Source organism: Dermacentor silvarum, chromosome 2 (genome assembly GCF_013339745.2).
Source record: "Dermacentor silvarum isolate Dsil-2018 chromosome 2, BIME_Dsil_1.4, whole genome shotgun sequence".
Lineage (NCBI taxonomy): Eukaryota > Metazoa > Arthropoda > Arachnida > Ixodida > Ixodidae > Dermacentor > Dermacentor silvarum.
Window position 1 is genome coordinate 92,658,888 of NC_051155.1, and position 25,113 is coordinate 92,684,000.

Below are 25,113 nucleotides of genomic sequence, written 5' to 3' on the forward strand. Positions count from 1 at the left end.
AGGGCGCGAGGGGCGCGTCTTTCACGGGGAGTGAGAACGCTTGATTCGGGACGCTGTGCGGACGTGCTTCGCATGGGCTCCGGCCTTGCGACCGTTTTTCGGCGGAACGTGCTCTACTTTGGACTTGCTTTTGGTGCACTCATCTTCAGGAAGTTGCCCTGCACCTGCGGACACCAAAGGTCGGCAAGTTTACCCCCTTTTTAGGCGTCTTACCACGGTTTTTCCACTCAACCCCGCGGCTCCAAGATAGGCCGAGCCGACGCTATCTCTAGGCCTAGCCGACGCCGGCGACGCCGGGCTTCAGGGCCGTGCTTGGGGGTTGTGGGCCTTTGTGAGGCTGAAGATGTTGGAGTACTCGGTTGAGGGAGAGTCTATAACGCCCGAAGAGTTCGAGGCGGGAGAATGGACCTCAGTTTTGAAGGCACAAGACCGATTCAAGAAGTCTCTATACGGCGACAACGCCGAGAGTACGCCTCGCGAGACGCAGGCGGGCAGCGACGGACGCAAGGCGCTCGGAGCGGAGCAAGTCAAGCGGGGGAGAGCGCCGGTGCGGCAGAAACGACGACCGTTTCTGAAGATGCCGGCCAAGGATTTCAAGGTTGTGTGCAGACCCAAGAATTGGGACTTGAGTGTGGTGACACCGAGGGAACTCGGATCTGCAATGAGAGCGGCAGCGAAGCTGACGAGTGCGACTGCAGCGGAAGAGGACCTGGTTCGGGTCAACGAGACGAACAACACGATGACGGTGAGCACGCCGTGTATACATCGCAGTGGGGCATATGCGAGTGTAAAAACGCTTAAGCTGGGCGGTCGCGACCTTCCGGTTTCGGCGTACGTGGCGGCGATGGAGAACTCCGTGCGGGGAGTCATATACAATGCTTACGACGGATGCCCGGTGGAAGAAATTCGGGCAGGATTCCTGAAGAAGAATGAAGGCATGGAAATTCTGGATGCAAGACCTTTGGGCAAGTCGAAGGCGATTCAGATCACGTTTGGGGGGAAACGTGTTCCCTGGCAAGTGAGGTTTGGCAGTGGAACTGCAGGGGCTTCCGTCGCAAGCGGGGGAACCTGCAGTTGCACATACAAAATCTGGATAGTAAACCGGACATTATAGCTTTACAAGAGGCTAGTGGCTCGGTGAAATTACCGGGATTTAAGGCATATACACCGCCAGGGATGGATCCAGGGGGTGTATCGAGCGTATTCACAGCCGTGCTAGTCCATCGCAACACCACGGCAATTCAGCATACCATAGATTGCAGCAGGGAGGACTACGTCCTGCTAGAGATTGTGCCCAAACGAAAGGATGATAAGAGTCTCTTTATACTTAATGTTTATAGTTCTCCAAAAGATAAGGGGTTCGGCTTGCCACAGCTCCTAATGAAGACCCAACGGCTAGCGGCTAGAGCTCAGCTTATAGTGGTGGGGGATTTCAATGCGCCGCATCCGGAGTGGGGTTACATCCGAGCCAGCCCAAAGGGCAATCGGCTTTGGCAGGTGGCCCAGGACCTGCGGTGGACGCTCTTGAACAACCCGCAAGATCATACGAGGATAGGCAATAGCGTGAGCATTGATACCTCTCCAGACCTCACATTTCTGAAGGGTATCCGGGCTGCAAAGTGGGTAAACACGGGACAGGCACTGGGGAGTGATCACTATATCCTGTCCACGGTGTTTAGTGCTGCGAAGCATAAAGACAAGGTAAATGGGCCTAGAGTGACGGATTGGGACAGATTTCGGAAAACCAGGGCAGACACCGCGATTGCGGAAATCGAGAACCTGGAAGCATGGGTTGAGGCGCTCAAGCAGGATGTAAAGGGTACCACGGAAGAGGTTCCGATGGAGGAGGAGGGCTATACGGCGGACTCTAGATTGTTACACATGTGGGAAGCGCACGCGAGTCTCTTGAGGAGGTGGAGGAAACAAAAACATAATGGAGTCCTCCGTAGGAGGATGGCCAAGCTAGAACGAGAAATCGAAACTTACACGTTGGACTTGCAGTGCAAGCAGTGGGGACAGATTTGTGATCGGATGAATGGTCAATTCGGATGCAAAAAGACATGGCAGTTGTTGAGGCACCTTTTAGATCCGGCGGTAACTAAGTCGGCGCAAAGGGGACAAATAGCTAGATTAGTGCATCAATATCAAGGCACGATTGCAGAATTTATGCAGGAACTCCGGGATCGTTACATAAACGGTGGGGCAGGCGGTTGCTTGCCGCACTACTCGGGAGAGGAAAATTCGGTACTAGATGAGGACTTTACGGTGGCGGAGGTGGAGTTTGCCCTGGGGCAGCTCCGTACTACGTCGGCGGCGGGTCCGGACGGGGTTACTAATAAAATGCTAAGAAACCTGGATTTCAAGTCGGTGGGAGCGCTCACCGACTTGATGAACAAGTATTGGGTGGCCGGGGAGATCCCGGCACAGTGGAAGCATGCTAGGATTATATTTATACCTAAGCCAGGGAAGAAGCTCTGTATTGAGAATATGCGCCCCATCTCGCTCACATCCTGCGTGGGCAAACTGATGGAGCACGTGGTCCTCAACAGGCTTCAGGGGTATGCTGAGGACAAGGAGTTTCTGCCTGCAACGATGCTTGGCTTCAGGGCCAATTTGTCTACGCAGGACGTCATGATACAGCTGAAAACGGACGTGATTGATCCTGGGTACGGTACGGGCACCAAGGCTATCTTGGGGCTCGACCTAAATAAAGCTTTTGACAATGTTGCCCATGAGGCAATATTGAGGAACCTATCAGACATAGGACCAGGGGGTAGAACCTTCCGCTACATCAGATCATTTTTGGAGGGCAGGACTGCAGAGATTGTGGTCGGAGAAGCGAAATCGGATTCCTTCACGTTGGGGGCCAGAGGGACACCGCAGGGGTCGGTTCTTTCGCCGTTCCTGTTTAACCTCGCCTTAATTAAGATACCGCCTAAGCTGGAAGAGATATTGGGACTAAGACACACATTCTATGCGGACGATATTACTCTATGGGTTACCAGGGGCAGTGACGGACAACTGGAGGATACACTGCAACGAGCAGTGGATATTGTGGAAAAGCTAGCGGGGGAGGCAGGACTCACGTGCTCTCAGCCTAAGTCCGAGCTTTTTGTGGTTAGGGACAAACCACGAGGACTACATGCGAGGCACTGTGTTCCGCCACCCCCGCTAGAGGTGAAGGTGGGGGGTATGCCGGTCGCTGAGGCCCAAACGATTAGGATTCTAGGTCTGTATCTGCAGACTAACAGGAAGAATAGGGAGGCTTTGGCAAGGCTTAAAAATACGGTCAACGCCACCGTGAGACTAATCAGGAGAATCGCCAATCGCAAAAGAGGGGTGAAGGAAAAGGAATTGTGTAGGCTAGTACAGGCGTTTGTGCTCAGTAGGATAGTTTATGCGACGCCTTATATGAAGTTGGACGCGACGGAAAAAGGCAAGGTGGATGCTATGATTAGGCAGGCGTATAAGGCGGCCCTTGGGCTGTCTAACAATGCGCCTACCGAAAGGCTGCTGAGATTAGGGGTGCATAACACCCTGGAAGAACTACGGGAGGCACACTTGGTGATGCAGCTCGCTAGGCTTTCGAAAACTAAATCGGGCAGGGACATATTGGAGAGGATCGGTATTGGGGTTAAGGCTCCTGTCGGGGACATGAAAACTCAGGTGCGGCGGGAACTCCACAAGACCTTATACATAAAGCCTTTGCCCAAGAATATGCATCCGATACATCATGAGGAACGCAGGAAGGCAAGAGCTAGAGCTTTACATGCTAAGTACGGGAAGTACAACGGGGCAGTCTATGTAGACGTTGCGGAGTACAAGGACAAGGACGCATTTGTGATTGCGGTGGTGGACGGACGGGGACGCTCGATCGCCTCTGGATCGGTCAAAACCCGCTCCTCAGAAACTGCAGAGGAAGCGGCAATAGCGCTAGCTATAGCTAATACTGAATCTGACCTGATTCTCAGCGATTCAAAAACAGCCATCCGAAATTTGGCAAGGGGCAGAATATCTGTCACGGCGGCACAATTGCTGAATAGGGCCACGAGACGAGAGACTAGGGAGGTGGAAATTGTCTGGGTGCCAGCACACTCTGGGAATCCTGGGAACGAGGCGGCTCACATAAATGCTCGAGGTTTCGTCAGCCGAGCAGGTGGGCTGGTCGTTCCAGGGAGGTCCACGAGAGATGGGCTGGTGTCCTCTCACGACATTACAAACCACTATAAGCTGGAGCGGAGGATTTACCCACCCCCAGACAAGAAGATGACTAAGGCGCAGGAATGCATATGGAGAAGGTTGCAGACTAGGTCTTTTCCCAATCCATACGTGTTGAGCAAAATATACCCGGAGGAGATTAAGCCGGAATGCAGATGGTGCCAGGAACTGGCAACCTATGACCACATCATATGGGAATGTAGCATATTGTCGCCACCGGTGGATATTATGCCTGATCCTTCTCTCGAGCAGTGGGAGGCCGTGTTGGCCAGCTCAGACCCGGTCGTACAGACCAGCGTCGTGGAGTGGGCCACCCAGGTCGCCGTCAACCATGGGTTGATGGCCATCTAACACGGAATCGTCCGCACATGCTTTTTGACGAAATAAAGTTTTCTCCATCCATCCATCACGGGGAGTGAACGCACGGCGGAGAACAAACGCGCGTTCTGCGCCGTGCTCGCTTAAGGGCTGCAGAAGTAGGCGTCTCTTTTCTCCTTTACAATCACCATATATGTAGAGCAAACGTGCCTTCTTCAGACGCTCGAGAGGCCGTGGGGGAGGGGGAGGGAAGGGAGGCGACGTTTAGCTGCGGCACCAAGTGCCTATTTATATCAGAGGCTCCGGCAACAGTCACCAACGCCGCACGCATTTTGAGCTAACGCGGGCAAAACGCCGATGGCGTCGACAACAGTTCTGCGTGCTGCCGATGCTGCTGCATGTCCAAGTTTATACCGCTGATAAAGCTAATATCATTACTCCGTATAGCTCTCTACAAGTTTGCTATCGCAATTGATGCTTCGCCTTTCAGGTGAAACTGCGACAACTTTATTTCTTTCAATGCTTGTACCATTCTTTATTTATTTATTTCTGGTCCCTTGTCCCTGGTGTACGTGCCACACGTCACGTTTTACGTGACTACGCCGCCACAGAAATCTAACGCAATACAAGCTTCGCTGGAAAAAAAACGGCGCAAAATCCACTCACAGATTGAAAACTGGTATCCTCGGGGCGCTTGTGTATAATTATTTCCCTTCGCTGAATCAAACGTAATCCGCAAGTTGAAAAAAAAATTTGGCAGAGACACTTAAAACTTATTACGTGTGAGAATGCGAAAGTCCTTTATATTCATCATCAACCTATATTTTTATGTCTACTGCAGGGCGAAGGCCTATCCCTGCGATATCCAATTACCCCTGTCTTGCGCTAGCTGATTCCGAATTGGGCCTGCAAATTTCCTAACTTCATCACTCCACCAAGTTTGCTGCCACCCTCGACTGCGCTTCCCTTCTCTTGGCACCCATTCTGTAACTCTAATGGTCAAGAGGTTGTCTACCCTACGCATTACATGGTCTGCCTTGTTCCATTTCTTTATCTTAATGTGAGCTAGAATATCGGCTATCCCCGTTTGCTCTCTGATCCACACCGCTCTCTTCCTGTCTCCTAACGTTCGGCCTAACATTTTTAACACGAAAGTGTTTTATGCCGGGGTCCACCAAGACTTCACTGACGTATTTCCGTCACGGAAATACGTCACACGAACATACACGAACGTAATACAAAGAAAGAAACCAGAAGAAAAAGTTCCACAAACATGCAAAATTTGGAAATCGAACCCACGACCTCTCGGTCCGCGACGATAGATCGCCGAGCGTTTAACCCATTGCGCCACAAACGCATTTGCAGAGAGCTACACAGACGCGCCTTATATATCTAACACTCCTCCGTGTACCCGCGCTCTTGCTCGGGGCGGTGCCGCCGCCTACGAGCAGAAAAGAGAAGTACTGCATTATGACACTAACGCGCACCGACAGTGAACGCTTCGGTGGTCTCAGCACTACGACGCCTCGATGCCAGCATTCGAAGGGACGCTGGCATCAAGAAGCACTACCAACGCCTAGGTGGCGTTCACCGTACTCAGCACAGCGGAGCGTGGCCTCCGCAATTAGCTCTGAAAATGTTTCTGAAGTTGATCGCGGAGGCTGCAATTACGACGCGCTGTACGCGCTGATTTGACTCGGTGACGATTCAGTTACGTGCTTTGTCTTGCGCGTTGTATTAGTGTGTCAGTTACGTGCTTCGTCTTTCGCGTTGTGCTAGCGTGTGCAGCGTAGTGCAGCTTCCATATGCACGACGGTTGCTCATGGTCATCGACGTTGGTAGTCGTGATGGAGGAGACGTGCCACCAGGCGTCAGCGTGGGTGCATCAACGCCTAAGGGCGCTTTAGCCACAAAACACCAATAGACATTATATATCAATGTGCAATAAACATTACACTACTTCTGTGAAGACACGTTTCACTTTCGTGTTCTATACCGATTCCTATATAAGAGGGATCAACCACATTTTTTGTTCCATCGCTCTGTGTGCGGTCCTTAACTTGCTCTCGAGCTTCTTTATTAGCCTTCAAGTTTCTGCCCTATATGTAAGCACTGGTAGAATGCAATGATTGTACACTTTTCTTTTCAACGGCAGTAGTAAGCTCCCAGTCAGGATTTGGCAGTACCTGCCGTTTGCACTCTAACCCAATTTTATTCTTCTGTAAATTTCCTTATCATGATCAGGATCCCCTGTGAGTAATTGGCGTAGATAAGCGTACTTCTTTAGAGACTGTAGAGGCTGACTGGCGATCCTGAATTCTTCTTCCGTTGCCAGGCTATTGAACACTACCTTCGTTTTCCGCATATTGATCTTCAAACCCACTCTTACACGCCTCCTCCTGTCCGAATCCTACTCCAGTCCACTACATTTTCAGGCATGGAGCGGAGCCTGACACCGGCAACAAAAAAATTGCCGAGAGCCAGTCGGGCTAAACTAGTTCAGGTGCAACCAGGCGCGGATCCAGGGGGGATGTCCGGATGTCCTGACCCCCCCCCCCTCAGATTTCTGCATCGCCCCCTCGCTGACAGGGGGATGGCCCTGTCGCAAAAAAATATGGCCACCAGCATTCTTCAAAAGTATTTTTCGCGAGTACCAGTGGTATCAGCCATGTAGAAGTAAAGCTAGCTCGCTCACAAGCTTAGTTGTATTCCGTAGGAGTGTGGTGTCACGAAATTGCCGTAGTTATTTTTTCTCATGAACACCTTGGACCTCCTGGCGCCTGCCGTGCCTTACTCGTCCCTTCGGTGGTGTCGAATGAACGAGGGGACGTCCCTTTTGCCAAACACTCCGAGGTCCGCTCGAGCGCCTTCGCGCCTGATCAACTTAGTTGCCCCTTGGGGTGTCAACGGTTGCCTCATTGGCTATCATCGGTTCCGCGATCAACCTGCTTGGTGAAAGAGATCACTTGCTGAAGTGTTCATATATAAATAATAACAACTAACAGGTAAACTAAGAACTACGCATAGGCAACTTTTTTTAACTGTAGCACTCATTGTGATCATAGTTACACGTTGACAATATCCAGTACGAGCACAGTACCACCGTTCGTACGCTACAAGTTTTTCATTGTAACTTCGCAGTTTTATTGTCGTACTAAGCATAGGAGGCTCAAGCCCGCCGGATCCGTTTATCTGAGTGGGCGTTCTCGCGGAGCGGGGCGAAGCCTCGAGCCGCGGCTGCGAAGTGGGGGAGCGTGATGTCAGCGGCCAACACCAGCGCGCGGGCCTAGGATAGCGTCGCGTGGTTAGAGAAGCGGGAGCAGATGCGCGCCTTGTATAAAAGGATGACGTCGAGTGGGAAACAAAACATGAAGACGCTGGCTCGCGCTCTCGGCTAACACGCCACATCGTTCTTCTTGTAGGTGGCGTCATGAGTCTTCATATGCGGTGATTCGCATATCGTAAACACCCAGCTTTGTGGTTGCTGCGTTGGAGCGTGGCGTTACGCCCGTATTCAAGAACGTTCCTCTAGTCAACACACCACCACGACTCAAGAGAGAAGATGGCACCGCCATCCCTCCACAGAAGTGGTCACTGAGCTTCATGATCATTCACGGGAATTCATGAGAATTGTCGCGTCTTTATTCTCGATTATTCTGCGCAGTACGAAATTTGGAGTCTGATATCTCGGATTACGGACACGCTAGAATAATTCTTCCGACTGATACTGTGTAGAAACTTGACTGTCTCTAAGTTTTCAATACAAACATACCCACTTACTGCAGTCAACAAAAAATAATTGTTGAATTTTAGTTAATTGGGCTGCTCACAGCGATAATTATCATCTCACTTTGTGCCCCCCTGGCCACATAACTTACTTGTACAGGTTGTCTTCGCGTGCCTCCCAGTGCCTAACTTTAACAAAACCATAAAGCTTAGTTTTGAACACCCTGTAATATGAGGAGCAGCCGCCAAGCACATGGCTGTATTTGGTAACGTCCTTTTCCTATAAGCTCGGAGAAACCGATACCTGGCTTCGCTACAGGTCTTCTTCCTCTTTCTGGGGTTTTACGTGCCAAAACCAGTTCTGATTATGAGGCACGCCGTAGTGGAAGGCTCCGGATTAATTTTGACCACCTGGGGTTCTTTAACCTGCACTACAACGCAAGAACACGGGCGTTTTTGCATTTCGCCTCCATCGAAATGCGGCCGCCGCGGCTGGGATTTGATCCCGCGATCTCGTGCTCAGCGCCTAAGCTGACTTAGCCACCACGGAGGGCTACAGGTGTTGCTTTAGCCATATAAAACGCGGGTTTATCGTGAGGAAAAACGGTAAATTTCGGTAAATAAGAAAGGCTACTATCATCATCATCATCATTGACAGAAGCTGACCCCCCCCTCAGAAAAAACCTGGATCCGCCCCTGGGTGCAACCAAATTAGGAAGGCGCACTAACCTTAAACAAATGTACACCCTTACCAGAACAGGAATTGGCCACCCTGGTGCAGTATTCGGCCACTACCTCCCTCATGACCCCCGCAATTAACCTTCATATTCATTACTAGCCTAAATGTTTTTTTCGCGTGTTCCTTGTCCACGCAAGTGCTCGCCTGCATTCTGACTGCGCCTCGGTAAGGCGAAATCAAAACGCGCCAAGCATCTGAATGCGCTCGCTTGCCCTCGAGGAGTTCATAGCTCGAAGGACCACTCAGTGGCGTTAAATTTGGCGTTAATGCTTCTTTTTTATTTATGCACATTTTATACACTCATGACGTTGCCCCTCCACCTCACCATTGGCTGCGCCGTTAGTCGCCCAACGAGGCACGTACTAGGCCACATGATTAGTCAGCCAGTTGGCTGCGACATGACGTATGCAATGACGCACGCACTAGGCACATGGTTAGACAACGAGAACCGTGCAGCTGCCGTGGTGCCGGGGAAACGTGCTCGTCTCGCACCGAGCATGTTCCACCCAGACTTCCCACCCAGAGAGAAACTTTCGTAATTTTCTTTTCAAAGCCATTTATTTAATTTCTTTACAGGAACCTCGCTGACCAATGTGACGACAATCCAAGCAATTTTTGGCGTGTTTTTACTCTTTGCACCATCGACCATTTTTGGTACCATTATTCTGTCACGCCGCCGACTACGACGAAGTTTCGTGTAATAGCGCATATAATGCTTTTGCATTATATAACCGCAGATACTGAACACTGTTTGCGGAGCACATGCTTCGCGCGTCCGCTCGCTCGGTCCGGCTCCAATACAGGTGCTCTTTCTGCTCTGGCTGTGTTGCTGTAAGTGTCGTCTTTGCTGCTAGTTACAACATGGCCCACATGGATTTCCGTCTGCACCAATGTCGAATGCAATATGAGGAAGTCCAACGCAAACTTTTAACTCTTCGCGAAAAGTGTCAATTGATATTCAAATCAATTAGTGTATTTGGTTTATTACGCGTTTAGAGTAAGGTTGTCAAGAAAGCGTGCGTCCACCGTATAGGTCCCTTAAACTCAAATTAAATATTTTTTATTTTGAATGGTAGACAACAATGAGCGTCAATAACTAGCATGAAGCAATTCACTCTTGTTTATCGCTTATGTATAAGGGATGAGCAGAAAATATTGTGGAGGCGATTAGTTTAGAATTTTGGGAATAATTCACAAAAGCCTGATTCCGCTGACCAAGCACGCTCGCGCTCTTCTCAGTTGACAAAATATTCAAGCAAGAACTCCTCTGGAAGTTGTCTAATACCCGTGCCACACGGGCAAAGTAAAGTGCACTTCGAGCGAGTGCACTTCAGCGCGCTGATTGTCACTTTGACGGTGCGCTGCTACACGAGAAAGAAAAGTGTTCTGTCAAATTGATGGCCATGGCGACCGGTAGTCAGACGGGAAAGCATATATTTATTAATATAAAAATGTGTGCACGAAAAAACAGTTTATTATTGTTAGAAACAACATTTACAATCCACCTTTGTAAGCACCGGCAACGACGGCAACTTGACCAGCAACAGTGAAAACGACTCGATCCGCCAAACAAATGCGCAGTCATTATCCGGCGTGGTCGTGAACAGCCCGAGAGCGAGAGTAGTTTTTTTGCTGTTCTTGATTTTTTTTTTTGCGGTGTGGCACATTTTATTATCTTGTGACGTTAGCAATTCAAAACATTGTTATTAAAATTACTTTAGTACTCTTATTTCGATATCACTTTATATATCATCTAAGCATTGCTAACGAGGCTACACCTTTCGCCGCCGCGAAGTGAGTTCGCCGAACACACTCGCCGGCGAGTGCGCTCTGCAGTGAGTGTCACTAAGCGTTCCCGTGTGGCAGCCTGCGAATGACACTAGCCGCGAAGTGCACTCGCTCAAAGTGCACTGTAATTTGCCCGTGTGGCACGGGTATAAGTATGCGTACGCATTGTGCCCCTTGCTCATCTACACGCAGCCCGGTTTCATTATCAATGTTATGAAACTTGATCCGACTAGCATAAATGCTTATAAACCCTCATTGGTCGTTATGAACCTTATCGAACATGACCCGATCCTTATCAACTTTTATCTGTCCTTTTCAATCTCATCAGGCTTGATCCGACGCTTATCAACCATGTCGGTGCTTATTAAAGTTATATAGAATTGTTCGTATACACCCTTATCGCTCTTTAGCAGCTTATCAATCCGCGTTGAACCATTGTCAATAGTGATGAGACCCATATAACCCCTCATCCCTCCTTATCATCCTTGTCCGCTCATTCACTGCTTATGTCGCAGTGTTGCGCGACGCAAAGCGCATGAGCACTCAGAGATCGGTGATATTTCGCTCGGTGAAGGAATGCCGCAACGTAGGCTGCATCCCACGACCACCGAAACGCCTTGCGGATATGGCGTGCTTGGCATTAAACTTTAGCAAAGTCAGAATTTTCCTGATGTCCACAATGCTCCAAGTCGGCTCTACATGTGGTCTTAGAGATGACTTTTGTTACACCATCACCAAATCTTTCAAAAGCCTTCACAGAAGCGGTTATTCTTTGACATTTGTTTCGTACCGCCGGTACAACGCGTTCACATGGTTCAAATATATTCACCTTCGGCAAGCGTGGGCGTTAAGGCCTCGATAAAGAAAAAAAAAAGAGTACGTAGCCCAGTGGGTAAGACATTCGGCTTCTGAGCATCGGGTTGGAGGTTCAAAATTCACCACCGCCAATTAACGTTCCTTTTGAATTTATTTTGTTTTATGCTACAATTTTTTAATTGCAATTCGTCCTTCGTGACGGACGGGCGGGTTTCCTTTTTGGGTAAGCATGGAGAGGCTTATGCATTTAAAGCGTGCGTCGACGACGCAAGGCCCGGATGCACAAAGATGCCGTGGTCAGAAGACTGAGGCCGGACGAGGCGCAGTTGCTGAATACAGTCCTGTAGGCATTCGAGGTACTGCAGCGGCTGGGGCGAGGGGGCCGAAGGAGCGAACAACTCTTCAAGAAGATGCTGGGGTGCACCGTAGACGACATCCGCTGCTGAACAGCCAAGGTCGCGACGAAGGACGGCTCGCAGGCCAAAAAGCACAAAAGGAAGGTGGTCGATCCAGGCGCGCAGTGAGGGCTTCCTTGAGCTGGCGATGCTGCCATTCCACCATGCCGTTGCCACAGCGATGGTATACCGTGGTACGGCAGTGCTTAATACGAAGGAGGTGGTTGAGGGAAGTGAAGAGAGTGCATTCGATTTGCCGGCCGCAATCAGTTGTAACGATGATGGGGCACTTGAAGCGGGAAACCCGTGCTGAAACGAAGGCATTGGCGATCGTTTCTGCAGTAATGTCCTGGACGGGCGCGGTTTCGGGCCAACGGATCAAGCGGTCAGTTATTGCCAGAATGTACCGGAAGTCGTGAGAGGGAGGAAGCAGTCCAGCCAAATCAAGATTGACGTGGGCAAAGCGACAGCCAGGGCCGGTATTTTGTAGCGATGCGTTATGCTTGATTCTATACTAGTCTTATCATCCACCGCTCACGGCCGGCTGATCCCGTTATTAACGTTAGCGCACCGTCGCTCTGACCACTGACCAAGCGCGAAAAGGCATTAGCATCGGAAAGGCATCGCTACAAAATAGCGGCCCAGGTGGCAAGAAAAACTGCGTGGGAGTCTTCGTGTCGCAGGTCACTTTGGCGCTCTGGCATGCTATAAAGCCCCTATATACAAAAAGTAGCGCCATTCATAGATCTTGCCGCCACCGCGCTCACCCCGGCGTTTCGTCCTCCCCGCCTGCTGTCGCCCCAGCCTCCTCCGCTCCCCCATTGGCTAATCCGTGTCACATTGAAGCATGCAGGCGTCGCGCTTTTGTATGTATATATTTTTTTCCAGCGCGCTCTGACCGCCATTCGCGGGCCTGTGCGACGGAAGTGCTGTACGCACAAACGTATCAAACGTGTTAGGTACAGAAAATGTCGCAGTTTCGCCCGAAAGACGAGCATCAATTGCGATAGCAAATTGGTAGAGAGCTATTCGGAGTAGGGATAGTAGAGTAGTTTGATCGGCCGCAGAAACTTGGACACCTTCGCTTTCTAACTGAATTGACAAGCGTGGTGTCATCGCGCACAAGCAAACATGAATAGATCACACTGAATGACCGCAGACAACGACTGTGAAAACACTGGCGCGGCCGCTGCAGCGGGCGAAGAATCGTGCGGTCTATCGCTTCAACGGAAACTGAGCGGAGAATGGACAGCGCACAAAGGTCAGAGCCGTGTGGAGACACGGCCGTGCTCGACTGGCGCGCGCGCTCGCTCGCTTCTTAAGAAGCGAGTGCGCGCGCCAGTCGAGCCCGGCCGTGTTGGAGATAAAGAGACGGTGCGGGCGACGGCCACCACAGCAACCACAGCCAGTGTAAGCGTATTTGTTGGCAGAGTAGAAGCTGCTCCCTCTGTCCCTCCCGCGCTGCCTCCCCGCTTTTTTTTTGCTTTCGCGTGGGAGATTGCGTTGCCAGTTCTCCTTGCGCTGGGTTGCAAGATAAGCATTTGGTGCCGTAGCACAGCGTCGCCCAGCCTCCCTCCCCCCCCCATACCCCCACGGCCTTTTGGGCGACAATCGCGTTTGCTTTCCGCCGTGCGTTGGCTCTCCGTGATAGCGCGCGTCCCCCGCGCATACAGCGCGCGGCGACGATTTTATCGCCCTTGGAATCTATACGGAACCTGACGGGGACGGCGACGCCGACGGCAGAAATCCCGTTGAAGTGTCCATATAATTGCTATCGCAATAAAGCTTCGTTGTGACAGCATGCTGCTGCGCCTTCAGTTGCCGCAACCGACAAGGCGAGGGCAAAAGGCTTTTTTTGTTTACCATCCGGCGCCGATGGCCACGCTGCAAGCATCCACTATAATGCGAGTGGGCACATAAGTCCTCGGGTGGGTGAGAAGTACGGAATCGGCAACGGCTCGTTTAGCAGCCCTGAAAGCAGCTTGAGCTACGAGAGTCCAGGAAATCGCTGATGAGGAGCTTTACTTGTGCGAAGAAGGTCAGTCAGGGGGCATAGAAGCTGCTCGCAGTGCGCAATAAAGCGGCGTGATAAATTCACTAGGCCCAGGAACTCACGCAGCTGGCGTAGGGTAGTGGGTGCTGGGAAATCTTTCATGACCTGGACGGGAGAGGGCAACAGATGAATTGCGAGCTCGCCTATTGCCAGCAAATAGGCGAGCTTTAAAAAATGTGGCGTTTTACGCGTCAAAACCACGATCTGCTTCTGAGGTGCACCGTAGTGGGATGCTCCGGAATCATTTGGACCACCTGGGACCACCTGGGACCACCTGGGGATAAACACCCGTGTATCTAAATGTAAGTACACGGGTGTTTTCTCACTTCGCCCCCTCAAAATGCAGCCGATGTGGCCGTGCGAACTTCGAGGACTGCGCAAGCGAGTACCGCTCGAGGAAGACGAACGGCGGCTATAAGACGTGAGGAGGTGTCACGCTGATCACGAGAGGACGTCCGTAAGGCGTCGATGGAAACAGCGAGCTGATCGATCCGTGACTCTAAGCAGGACATGACTGAGGACTCTGGTGTTGGAGAGAGGGCGGCGTGCGAAGGAGAAGTCGCGTCGTGGACTCGATCGGCGACCTGGGTGAGGCGACAAGGGTCAAGTCCCATGCAGCGGCCATGACAAAGCGGATGGACTGCGGTAAGCGCTGCAGGAAGAGCTCCCTCAACAGCGCATCGTTCGAGTCGACGTTGCTTGTGCTCAGGAGCTGCCGCATGTTGTTGAGCAGCTGGGAAGGGCGGCGAACTCCAAGCTCCTAGGAGGTGAGCAGGTGCCGTTGCTGGTACGGGGCATCGCCCAAAGGTGCAGCGATGACGTCCGCCACCTTTTGAGGCACCTCGGGAGACAGGTTGCAATGTAAGTGGCGAAACCGAAAAGTATCCGAGGTAATGTGATGCAGATCGAAGTTCAATGGCTTCGACCTGGGCGAACAAAACATGTGCGTTCTTGCACTAGAACGTGGGCAGGCGGAGCTAGAGGTCTGCGACATCTCGTAGGCACCAGGAAGCTCAGGCGGAAGGTTGCCTGAGGGCGGTAGGTTGTTGGGGTCGGTCATCTCTTAGGCCGGACTCACCACTGTCGGGAACGAGGGGCCGCATCGGAGTGCCAGAACAAGAGGACCAGTGTAGCAGGCTTCTAGAACAGAACTGCTCGTGCCAAGCTTGCTCATTGAGCAAGCGCTGTCCATCTTTGTTTTTCTCGTCTTTAGCAGCCGGCACCAAGGCGCCGGCTGACAGCGCTGATCTTAGCGTCCCCGCGTGGCCGCATCGGTGGGCGCTACAATGCCATCTTGGGCTACTGGATCATAATCATCAGCCTATATTTATGTCCACAGCAGCACGTCCTGTCCCTGCGATCTCCAATTACCCCTGTCTTACGCTAGCTGATTCCAACTTGCGCCTGCGAGTTTCTTAACTTCATCACGCCACCTAATTGTCTGCCGTCCACGACTACGCTTCCCTTCTCTTGGCATCCATTCAGTAACCCTAATGGTCCACCGGTTATCCATCCTACGCATTACACGACCTGCCCAGCTCCACTTTTTCCTCTTAATGTCAACTAGAATATCGGCTATTCCTGTTTGTTCTCTGATCCGCACCGCTCTCTTCCTGTCTCTTAATGTTAGGCCTAACATTTTTCGTTACATCGCTCTTTGTGCGGTCCTTAACTTGTTCTCAAGCTTCTTTGTTAAGCTCCAAGTTTCTGCCCCATATGTTAGCACCGGTAGAAAGCAATGATTGTACACTTTTCTTTCCAACAACAGTAGTAATCTCCCAGTCAGGAATTGGTAATGCCTGACGTACGCACTCCAGCCCAATTTTATTCTTCTATAAATTTCTTTCTCATGATCAGCGTCCCCTGTGAGTGATATATCTAGATTACCGTACTCCTTTATAGACTCTAGAGGCTGACTGGCGATCCTGAATTCTTGTTCCCTTGCCAGGCTATTGAACACGACCTTCGTTTTCTGTGTTATAATCATAAAACCCATTCTTACATTCCTCCGCCTGTCCGCACCCTCCTCCAGTCCACTACATTATCAGGCATGGAGCGGTGCCTGACACCGGCAACAAAAAAAAAATCTTGGTCTTCTGCATGTTAATCTTCAACCCCACTCTTACACTTTCTCGGTTAAGGTCCTCAATTATTTGCTGTAATAGGTCCCTATTGTTGTGGAATAGGACAATGTCATCTGTAAACCGAAGGTTACTGATATATTCGCCGTTGATTCGCACTGCTAAGCCTTCCCACTCTAAGAGCTTGAGTACTTCTAAGCATGCACTCAAAAGCATTAGAGAGATTGTGTCTACTTGACTGACCCCTTTCTTGATAGGTAACTTTCTACTTTTCTTGTGGAGAACTAAGGTTGCTGTGCAATCCTTGTAGATATTTGCCAATATATTCACGTATGCATCCTGTACTCCTTGGTTAGGTAATGTCTCTATGAGTGCTGGTATCTCTACTGAATCAAATGATTTTTCATAATCTATGAAAGCCATATAGACAAGTTGATTCTACTCCGCAGATTTCTCTATTACCTGGTTGATCACATGGATATGATTCGAAAGGGGAACAGCGCAAAAAAAAAACACGACAAGAAGACAGACACACACCAGCGCTGATAGATAGCGCTGATATTATTCATCGTAGAATATCCCTTCATGAAGCCAGCCTGTTCTCTTGGTTGGCTGAAGTTAAGTGTTGCCCTGATTCTATTTGAAATTACCTTGGCGAATATTTTACAAAAAACTGAGAGCAAACTAATGGGTCTATAATTCTTCAATTGTTTCACGTCTCCCTTCTAATGGATGAGTATAATGTTGGCGCTCTTCCAGCTTTGTGGTACACTTGAAGTCGTGAGGCATTGAGTGTAAAGGGCCGCAAGCTTTTCATGTATGATATCTCCTCCATCCTTGATTAAATCGACTGTTATTCCACCTTCTCCAGCAGCTTTTTCCCTGGTAATGTCTTTCAAAGCCCTTCTAACTTCGTCGCTAGTTATAGAAGGGGCTTCCATATCCTGTTATTCACTACTTCCAATGAAAGTAGCTTGACTGCTCTGGGTACTTGCATAGGTCAGTAAATAATTCTTCCTCTCCTTTTACTATGTGATCGAAATTGCTGATGATATTATACCCTGCTTATATTTCAGTGCATACATGTTGCCTTATCCTATGCCTAGTTTTCTTCTCACTGATTTCATGCTGCGTCCATATTTGACTACTTCCTCAATCTTTTCCACGTTATAATTTCGGATATCCCTTAGTTTCTTCTTGTTGATCAGTTTCGACAGTTCAGCGAATTCTATCTGACTTCTGGAGTTTGACATTTTCATATTTTGCAGTTTCTTTATTAGGTTCTTTACTTGGGAGAGCTAGCCTACTGGTTGTCGTGGTGCCTTGCCTCCTATTTCAATTGCTGCTTCTGAGATCAACCTAGTTACAGTTTCATTCATGACCTCTATGTTGTCTTTATCTTCCTGTTCTAAGGCTGCCTATTTGTTTGCGAGCACCAGCCTGAATTGGCCTGCTTTTAGCCTCACTGTGTCTAGGGTGCCCTGTTTCTTCTCGACTAGCTTTATTCTTTCTCTCGTCAACTACGCCATGCATTTCGGAGGCCATGCGCAGGTTTCGCGGCGGCGGCGCCATGAGACACATCCTATAGACGTCACTAACCTTATGGTCACTGCACTTTACCTCACCTAACACTTCTACATCCTGCACTATGCTGGGATCGGCAGAGAGTATGAGATATATTTCATTCCTTGTTTTTCCGTTACGGCTTTTGCAGGTCCACTTCCCGGTGCTGCGCTTCCTGGAGAAGGTATTCACATTATTCGCAGCCTATTCCTTTTCGCCAATTCTACAAACATCTCTCCTGTAATGTTTCTAGAATCAATGCCGTAGTTTTCAAGTGCTTCCTCGTCAGCCTTCTTTTTACAGCGAGTTAAGTTTCCCTCCGTGGTCGTGGGGGTGTCGCCGTTCGAAGTTCATGCCGTTGCTCGTCCGTCGCTCCTGATGGCACCCTTGTTCATCCGGGCTCCTAGCCCTCAATCTTTGGTTCGTTGTCAGGCTACACGTTGCATACAAGGCTCGCAACAACTCCTCCGTATGTAGACGTTTATTTACATATGTACATTTCGCCAACAGCTCGCGGAGTCATCGACTCCAGCTCTCTCATCGCTATCCCATCGCTCTCCCCTAAAACATGGCCGAATTCCCCCTTTTAAGCAATTCGGTTCACACAAAAATTTCATTCCTCCGCCCCTCGACAGCGTAGGGCGGTGCACTCTCACAATCACAAACAGTTTTACAAGCATACAACTGTCACGACCCAATGGTTAGCTCAAATCAGCCCAACAGTTTTCTTTCAGTCACTCCTATTGGTACATTTCGCTCTTTCCCGTTTTCCTCTGGCCAATCCTTACGTTGTATCTTCACTTCAAAGCAAACACGAGCAAACCAAAATAAACAAACCAGTAACCCAAAAACAGCACCCACAAAGTACACAAACAAAAGCCAAGAAAAGAATTTCCCTTCCATTTTGAATCCGCTTGCTACCCGTCCCATGCACTCGAGCAAGCTGCAAACCAGAGGATGCGCCGTGTAATTGCTGGAACACAGGCGGCGGCCTGCTCTACGCGACGAAGACCACCTGAGCGACGCGACTCCCATCTGCCCATTAGCCTTACAAGGAGCGCTGCCGGCGCGTGCCCTTTTATCCTTTGTCCAGCTCCCCCGACACCGTGGGTGGGGGGGGGGGGGTGGCGACAACAGTGACGATCGGCAAGTGACGCGTTTGTCGGCACCTGTTTGCCGTGGTTGACGGTTCAAAACATCCTGCACATGTGGTCCATGACCATCGGCTCAGCGGCGCCCGCCACCCCGCTCTAAACGGCCTATCTTGCTAGTCGATAGCGCGCGGCACTCCCCGGGCCTACACACATATGGAAACGTTTCTGTAACGTCCTCCTAGTTTGTTTTCATGCATACCTACACACATATGGAAATGTTTCTGTAATACCCCCCTAGTTCGTCTCCCTGTATACAAATAAAATATCCAAGTAAAGGTCGTCGAACTTAACACAGCGTAAGCTGTTATGGGCGCATTCCAATAGCCGTTTCGGGTCGCGATGATGCCGCCGCCCCATGGCCGCTATCGCATGCGAAAGAAAGTACCCGCTCTCCGCCGGGATCGAACCCAGGCGCACTGCATGGGAGGCGGATTCTCTACCACTCAGTCAAGCAAGTGCTTGCTATCCGAGCGCGGGAAAGGCGCTCGCCATCGGCGACGGAACGCGTCGGCTTGCACGCGCGACGTCGTCACAAGCAGGCCGCGTCGGGCGCGTTGCAATAGGAGCGAATGTGACAGCCGTAGTTGCATTGTCGGCCGCTTGCCTGGGCCGAACGGCGCTAGCCATGGCCCATCGGCGATGGAACGCGTCGGCTTGCACGCGTGACGGCGTCCCAAGCGCGTTCCTGACGCATTCACTTAAATTACTACGTATTACTGTCGAAACGCTCGTCTAGTTTAAGCTGTGACTGTGCTGCGTGTGCCGCGCAGGCCTGGCATTTTTTCCCCACTTTTGCATTGAAGTCGCCCATGACTACAATATAGTAAGTTTGCACCTTTCTCATTGCTAATTCAACATCTTCATAAAACTGTTGCGTTTCTTCATCATCGTGATTGGAGGTTGGGGCGTAGGCTTTTACAAGCTTCATTCTACGCATCCTATTTAGCTGTATTACGACGACTGCTACCCTCGCAATATTGCTATAGGATTCATCAATATTGCCCGCTATGTCCTTATGGAAAATCAAACTCCGAATTCTCTCTTATCACGAAGACTTCTGTAGCAGAGGACGTGGCTGTTAGTCAGCACTGCATAAGCCTCACCAGTTCTCACCTCACTAAGGCCAATAATATCCCAGGCAATACCTGATAATTCTTCAACTAGCCTTGCTAAGCTAGCCTCACTCGATAGTGTGCGCGTGTTGAACGTTGCTAGGTTCAGTTTCCATTGGCGCCTGTCCAGACCCAGGAATTCTGAGCACCCTCTGCCACGTCGCAAGTCTGATGCCGCCTTGGTCAGGTGCTCCGCAGCCGCTGGGCACTGAGGACCATGGGTAAATTGCGGGAGTCATTTGGGAGGTAGCGGCCGAATACTGCACCAGGGAGGCCAATTCCGGTTCTGGTGAGGGAGTGACTTTGTCGTCGAAGCTTCTGGGCTACTGGGTATGTGCCAGTAGATGTGCGCCGATCTTCAATTTACGTCTTTGACGCCAGCTTGGGTAATTAGGTATGTGCCACTGCGAGCATGCCGCTCTACACTGAGGAAAATATCCCTTAAAGTTCTGCGCTGTTGAGCGGAATCAAACCCACGTAACAAGTGTTCCCCGCGGACAGCAACCGGACGCCATTAGCTGGCTGCGCCACACTAGCAATGGGTATATGTGCCGCTTTTCAGTCAAGGCCCTTACCACCAACGCTTTAGCGAGCTGTGCGATGAATGCGCTCTTCAATAAACCTCTCATCAACTTGGGTTACCGGCTATGTGCCACTGAGTGTGCTACAAAACGAAGGGACAATACTCGGCGTTCGAAGGCATTGGTTCGCCAGCCTTCCCCTCTCGGAGCCCACGCGCAGACTTCTGGGCTGTACAACTAGATGGCGCCGCGTGTCCAGAAAGAAGCGCGCGGGAATATCCCGGTTCCCCGCATGCTCAGAAGCATGACGCGTTTTAAATGCGAATTTCTCAGGGCATGGCAGGCGTCTGTCGGTGTCCGCGCTCCGGCAGGTGTTATCTCTCCGCTCTCACTCCCTCTCCCATAGCAACATCTGCGGGCGCGCGAGCTTATCCTTGCCCCTAGCAACCGGAGCCTGTGGTGCGGGCGGAGTAGGGGAGAGTGATGTTTCGTTTCCATTCTTTGCATCCAATTCACGGTCTCTATTTCTCTCACTTTCTTCTGATGACCCCTGGTTGTCTATTTACAGTTTCGATTATCCTGTACTTGGCTGCTAACTTCCTTGACCTCTTCCTCCATTCTGTGTCCACGCTTTCATGTAGAGATACTTGTGCACCTTTAGACGCCCATTTATTTTCATCCATGTTCCTGAGCCTTTCTTCAAAACTATTTTGCTTTGTGCTTCTCTGACTTCAAAAGAGGCCCAACCCCATGTCTCCATGCACTGCCTCATTTGTCGTATTACCGTGTGCTCCCAAAGCCAACGGCCCTACTGATCTTTGGTTAACTTCTAAACCCGCCAATATATCCGATTTTAAGCATATAATGGCATTTGCCGAATGTTAGCGCTGGCACCATTACTCCTTTCCAGATTCACGCACCACCTCATACTATTGTGGCCCCACAGTGCTCTGTGTTTCATTAATGCTGCATTCCGCTTCCCCTTTATTTTCAGATTATCTTGGTGGTTGCTTGAGTAATTCTTTCCTTCGTTTATGTGTACGCCAGGTACTTATATTGCTTCACTTGGGTATTACTTGCTGTTGAATTGACACCACGAAGTTACTCGTGTGTTCATTAAAGATCATAATCCCTGATTCTCTGTGCTAAACTTAAGGCCTAGATTTGTCGCTGCGTTCCCACAGATATTCGCAAGTATCTGTAAATCTTTTTTTAGTAGTAGTGGAGAGGAGGAGCGCACTCTGGTGTGTCAGGGCGCTCGCATCGTGGGAACTCGGCGGAGCTCCCGCGTGTGTGGAGAGAGTGTAGGAGAGGGTAGGTGCAGTGCTTCGCCACTCCTTCTCTCGCTGTTCGCTCTCTCTCCTCCCTGCGCCCCACTCTCCCGTTCGCTCTTCGAAGTGATCATGAACGTGCTCAGGGACAAGCGCTGCATGCTCTCCGTTCAGGCCGTACGTTGTGCCAGACTACTTCAAGCGAGTCGAGTTTCAGCAGCGCGGCAGCGCGCACGTGCACGTCATTCTGTGGCTGGAAGACGCGCCCGAAGACGAGGAGCTCAGCAGAGCCGAAGGGGCCATGCCCAAGACGCTGGACTGCCGGTTGTGCCGTCAAACAGACGTGCGCATGCTTCTCAAAGACCATTTGACTGTACACTTTAGCAACCACAAGGCTGTGATTATGGCCGTCAGGTACAATGACAACACAAACAGGTGCTGATGAATGTGTAAATAAATGGTTACGGTACAAATCCTCGTCTCGTCATTAATTTACGCCATTAAAATTACTACGCCGTGTACTCTCGGCGCAAGAAATGCATTCGCATTTCCTCACGATTCCCTTCGGGGAGGTGGGGGCAATATTTTCTAGCTTTCGCGCGCACCGGCGCGCCAGATCTTTCAGATATTATGCGCAGGCTTCGCGGCGGCGGCGCTAGATGGCAACGACTGTTCTTCGGGAAGCACGAGAGAAGAATTTCCGCTGCTTTAAACGCCTCATGAGTAATTTGTTGCGACGGTGCCACTATTGTGCCACTATTATTGGTTCGATGCTAAACGCACTACCGTCGTAAAACATCGTGAGAGGGGTTCTACCGCAATTTTTTTCTACATCAAGAATGTATATATAGCGGTCTTGCTGAGTGTCTGCTATATAAGCTGCTCAGCTGCTTCGCGCGAACCGTAGCGCGAAGATTTCGCTCGGCACCAGACACTCGTGCAAGAATCATTTGTCATATCCTCTGTAAACTTGCTGTTTCAAGAGCGCACGTAGGCGAGGCAGCAGCGGGGTACTTCAGCACTGCGTGGATGACTGCTTAATAGTTTATGCCGTCGGGCGTGAGCAACTGCTGTGAGGTATCAGTACCTCCGAGACTCTCACGTCGACTTCGCCAACCGCCCAACAGATGGCAGCACCTGTCTGGCGTTCTCCACAGTTTTTCCTGTTTTTAGCCTGTGAAGAAGCAGAGCTATGTGTGTGTCCGCCCCACTGCCATGTAGCACTGATCTCGTGAGTCGCGCTTGCGCTCGCTAGCCATATATTGTTTAACTATGCTTTGCCAACATTTTTAAAGACATTACTGCTTTCGTGCCCAGCCTCGGGCATCTCGCGCCAGCCTTGCCCTCACAGTGCTCAAGAAGACTGCAAGTGAACGAAAACAGTACCGACATTTTTCACCTCCTCTTTTCAAACGCGCCGCTGATCATTTCTGCCTTGCGTTTTCGTGAGAAGACCGATGGCACAGCGTCAGGCTTTAAGCATTGCCTTTTGAGCGGCATGCCGAGGCTTTTCAACACAGCCGGGCTGATCACATAATCATCGTCGACAAAGTGGTCCGGGCAAATGAAGTCATTTTTTAAAGGTCTCCAGGCTGGGCGTGATGGCTGATAGGCAGGTATCGAAAGTTTACGCACCTTCTCGTCTCTGGGAAACGTGTGCGACGGCGTGTCACGACCGACGATGCTGTTATAACAGCAATGTCTGGGCATTTCCTTCTGCCGCGACGAACGCGTTAATACCGAGCGACGACCGCGGGAAGGCACATGCAAGACGCACCATCTATAAGGAGCGCCGACGTGGATAATGTTTCGGAAGACCACGTGCGAAGTCCGCCAAATGGGGTTAAACAAACGCTGCAAAGGGACCGACCCCCCCCCCCCCCCCCCGGAAACACTGCGACGGCTGTGGCCGACCTTGGCCACGTGCGCGCGGGTGGGTGTTATGACGTCGAACTTCAGCTTCTGCCGGCGGCCGCTTGGCGGCAAGGTGCAACAGAAAATCGCAAAAAAAACGATGTTTCTCGTTCTTTTTTTCAGAGCAGCTTGTTTTATCCGTCATTTTCAACAGTTCAACTTTTGTGGCGACGCAGAAAACCACCCGCCAACTTTTGCGTCTGTATATATCCCTTTAAGTTTTGTGCTGATGTTGTCAGGGACAGAAGCTCGCAGCAAGTCCTCAATTTCGCCACAGAAAATCAATGCGTCAACGGCGTGTGACCGTTTTTCGTGACCAGATTCGCTGCATTAGTTGATGGATGTTCCGTGAAGCCGTACAGGGAAGCCCATTGTCTGGAGCCAGACAGTGACTTCACTCTTAGTAGGGCGATATGTCACAATTTCTTTGTTCGCTTTGTTTTCTTCGGGGCACATATCTTTCAGGATAGGCTACACTGCGGTGTTCGGACGAAAATTGCTCGCTTTTCGAAATAGAGTGTAGTTGGTGGTGAAAGTGGGACATCCGATACAAAAATTTCCCCTCTCCCGCGACTGCAGAATTCTTAGAGGCTACGAGTTCACCTCGGTTGTCTATTGCAGCGAGCGCGGAGGGCACACGGAGGGCTTTCCAACGACGACTTGCACCAAGACACGGCAGAGTTGACGCTGAAATATTTGCTCTGGGCGTACACCACTCCAGTCTCCAAACGAAACATTATGTTGAGCGCGCAGTCTGCTGGCTGATCCCGCCGACAGCCCACTTGCGGACTCCCGAGCTGCTGGTTAGAGTAGCTGGGCTCGAAGCGCGACTCACCATAATCCGGACGCATTTTTGGAGAACCTGGCGTTTGATAACCGGTAGCTCGTATCCGCACTCATGCATCACCGTACATAAGCGCAGCAACAACCGCACCACACATACGCATTTTTCTAAGCTTTTTCGAATATTCCAAGTTACCTCTTTTGACACATATATTCCCCTAACTGTTGTGTTCTTGGCGCATGATAGTCGCAACACCTCCTGCATCATTAAAATTTCCATTTACTTGTTTTACAGCGAAGCTGTATCCGCCAACCTCCCAATGGATTTGTCATGTCCGTGGGCAAAAACATAACGAATCAGCTAGAAGCGCGCGCCGCGTGAGCCGCTGGTTTCTTTGCAGCGCCATCAGATGGCGCTCGCCTCCGTGCATCCGCAGCAGCGGCGGCGGCAGCCGTGTGGAGTAAAGAAAACGCAGGAACCAGAAATCTCGCCTTCGCGCATAGCGTTCGCCGCAATTGTTTCCCGGTAAAGATTACAGTTGCATAAGCCGCAATTACAGTTGCATAAGCCTGTAAAAGAAGAACCCGCTAGCAACGGTTGCCAGAGAGCGGCTAACTAATGTGAGGTTGTAGCATACGAAGTAGCAGGGAGCTATTACGT

At 50.6% G+C, this 25,113-nt stretch overlaps 1 protein-coding gene across 1 annotated transcript; it reads left to right on the forward strand.

Moving 5' to 3' along the window:
* Positions 1-343: 343 nt before the first annotated feature.
* LOC119440226 (uncharacterized) lies at positions 344-24,834 on the forward strand. Its single transcript, XM_037705154.1, has 4 exons — positions 344-745; positions 2,173-2,666; positions 21,930-22,098; positions 24,748-24,834. The coding sequence occupies exons 1-4, from the start codon at positions 344-346 to the stop codon at positions 24,832-24,834; spliced, it is 1,152 nt and encodes a 383-aa protein (XP_037561082.1).
* Positions 24,835-25,113: the final 279 nt, after the last annotated feature.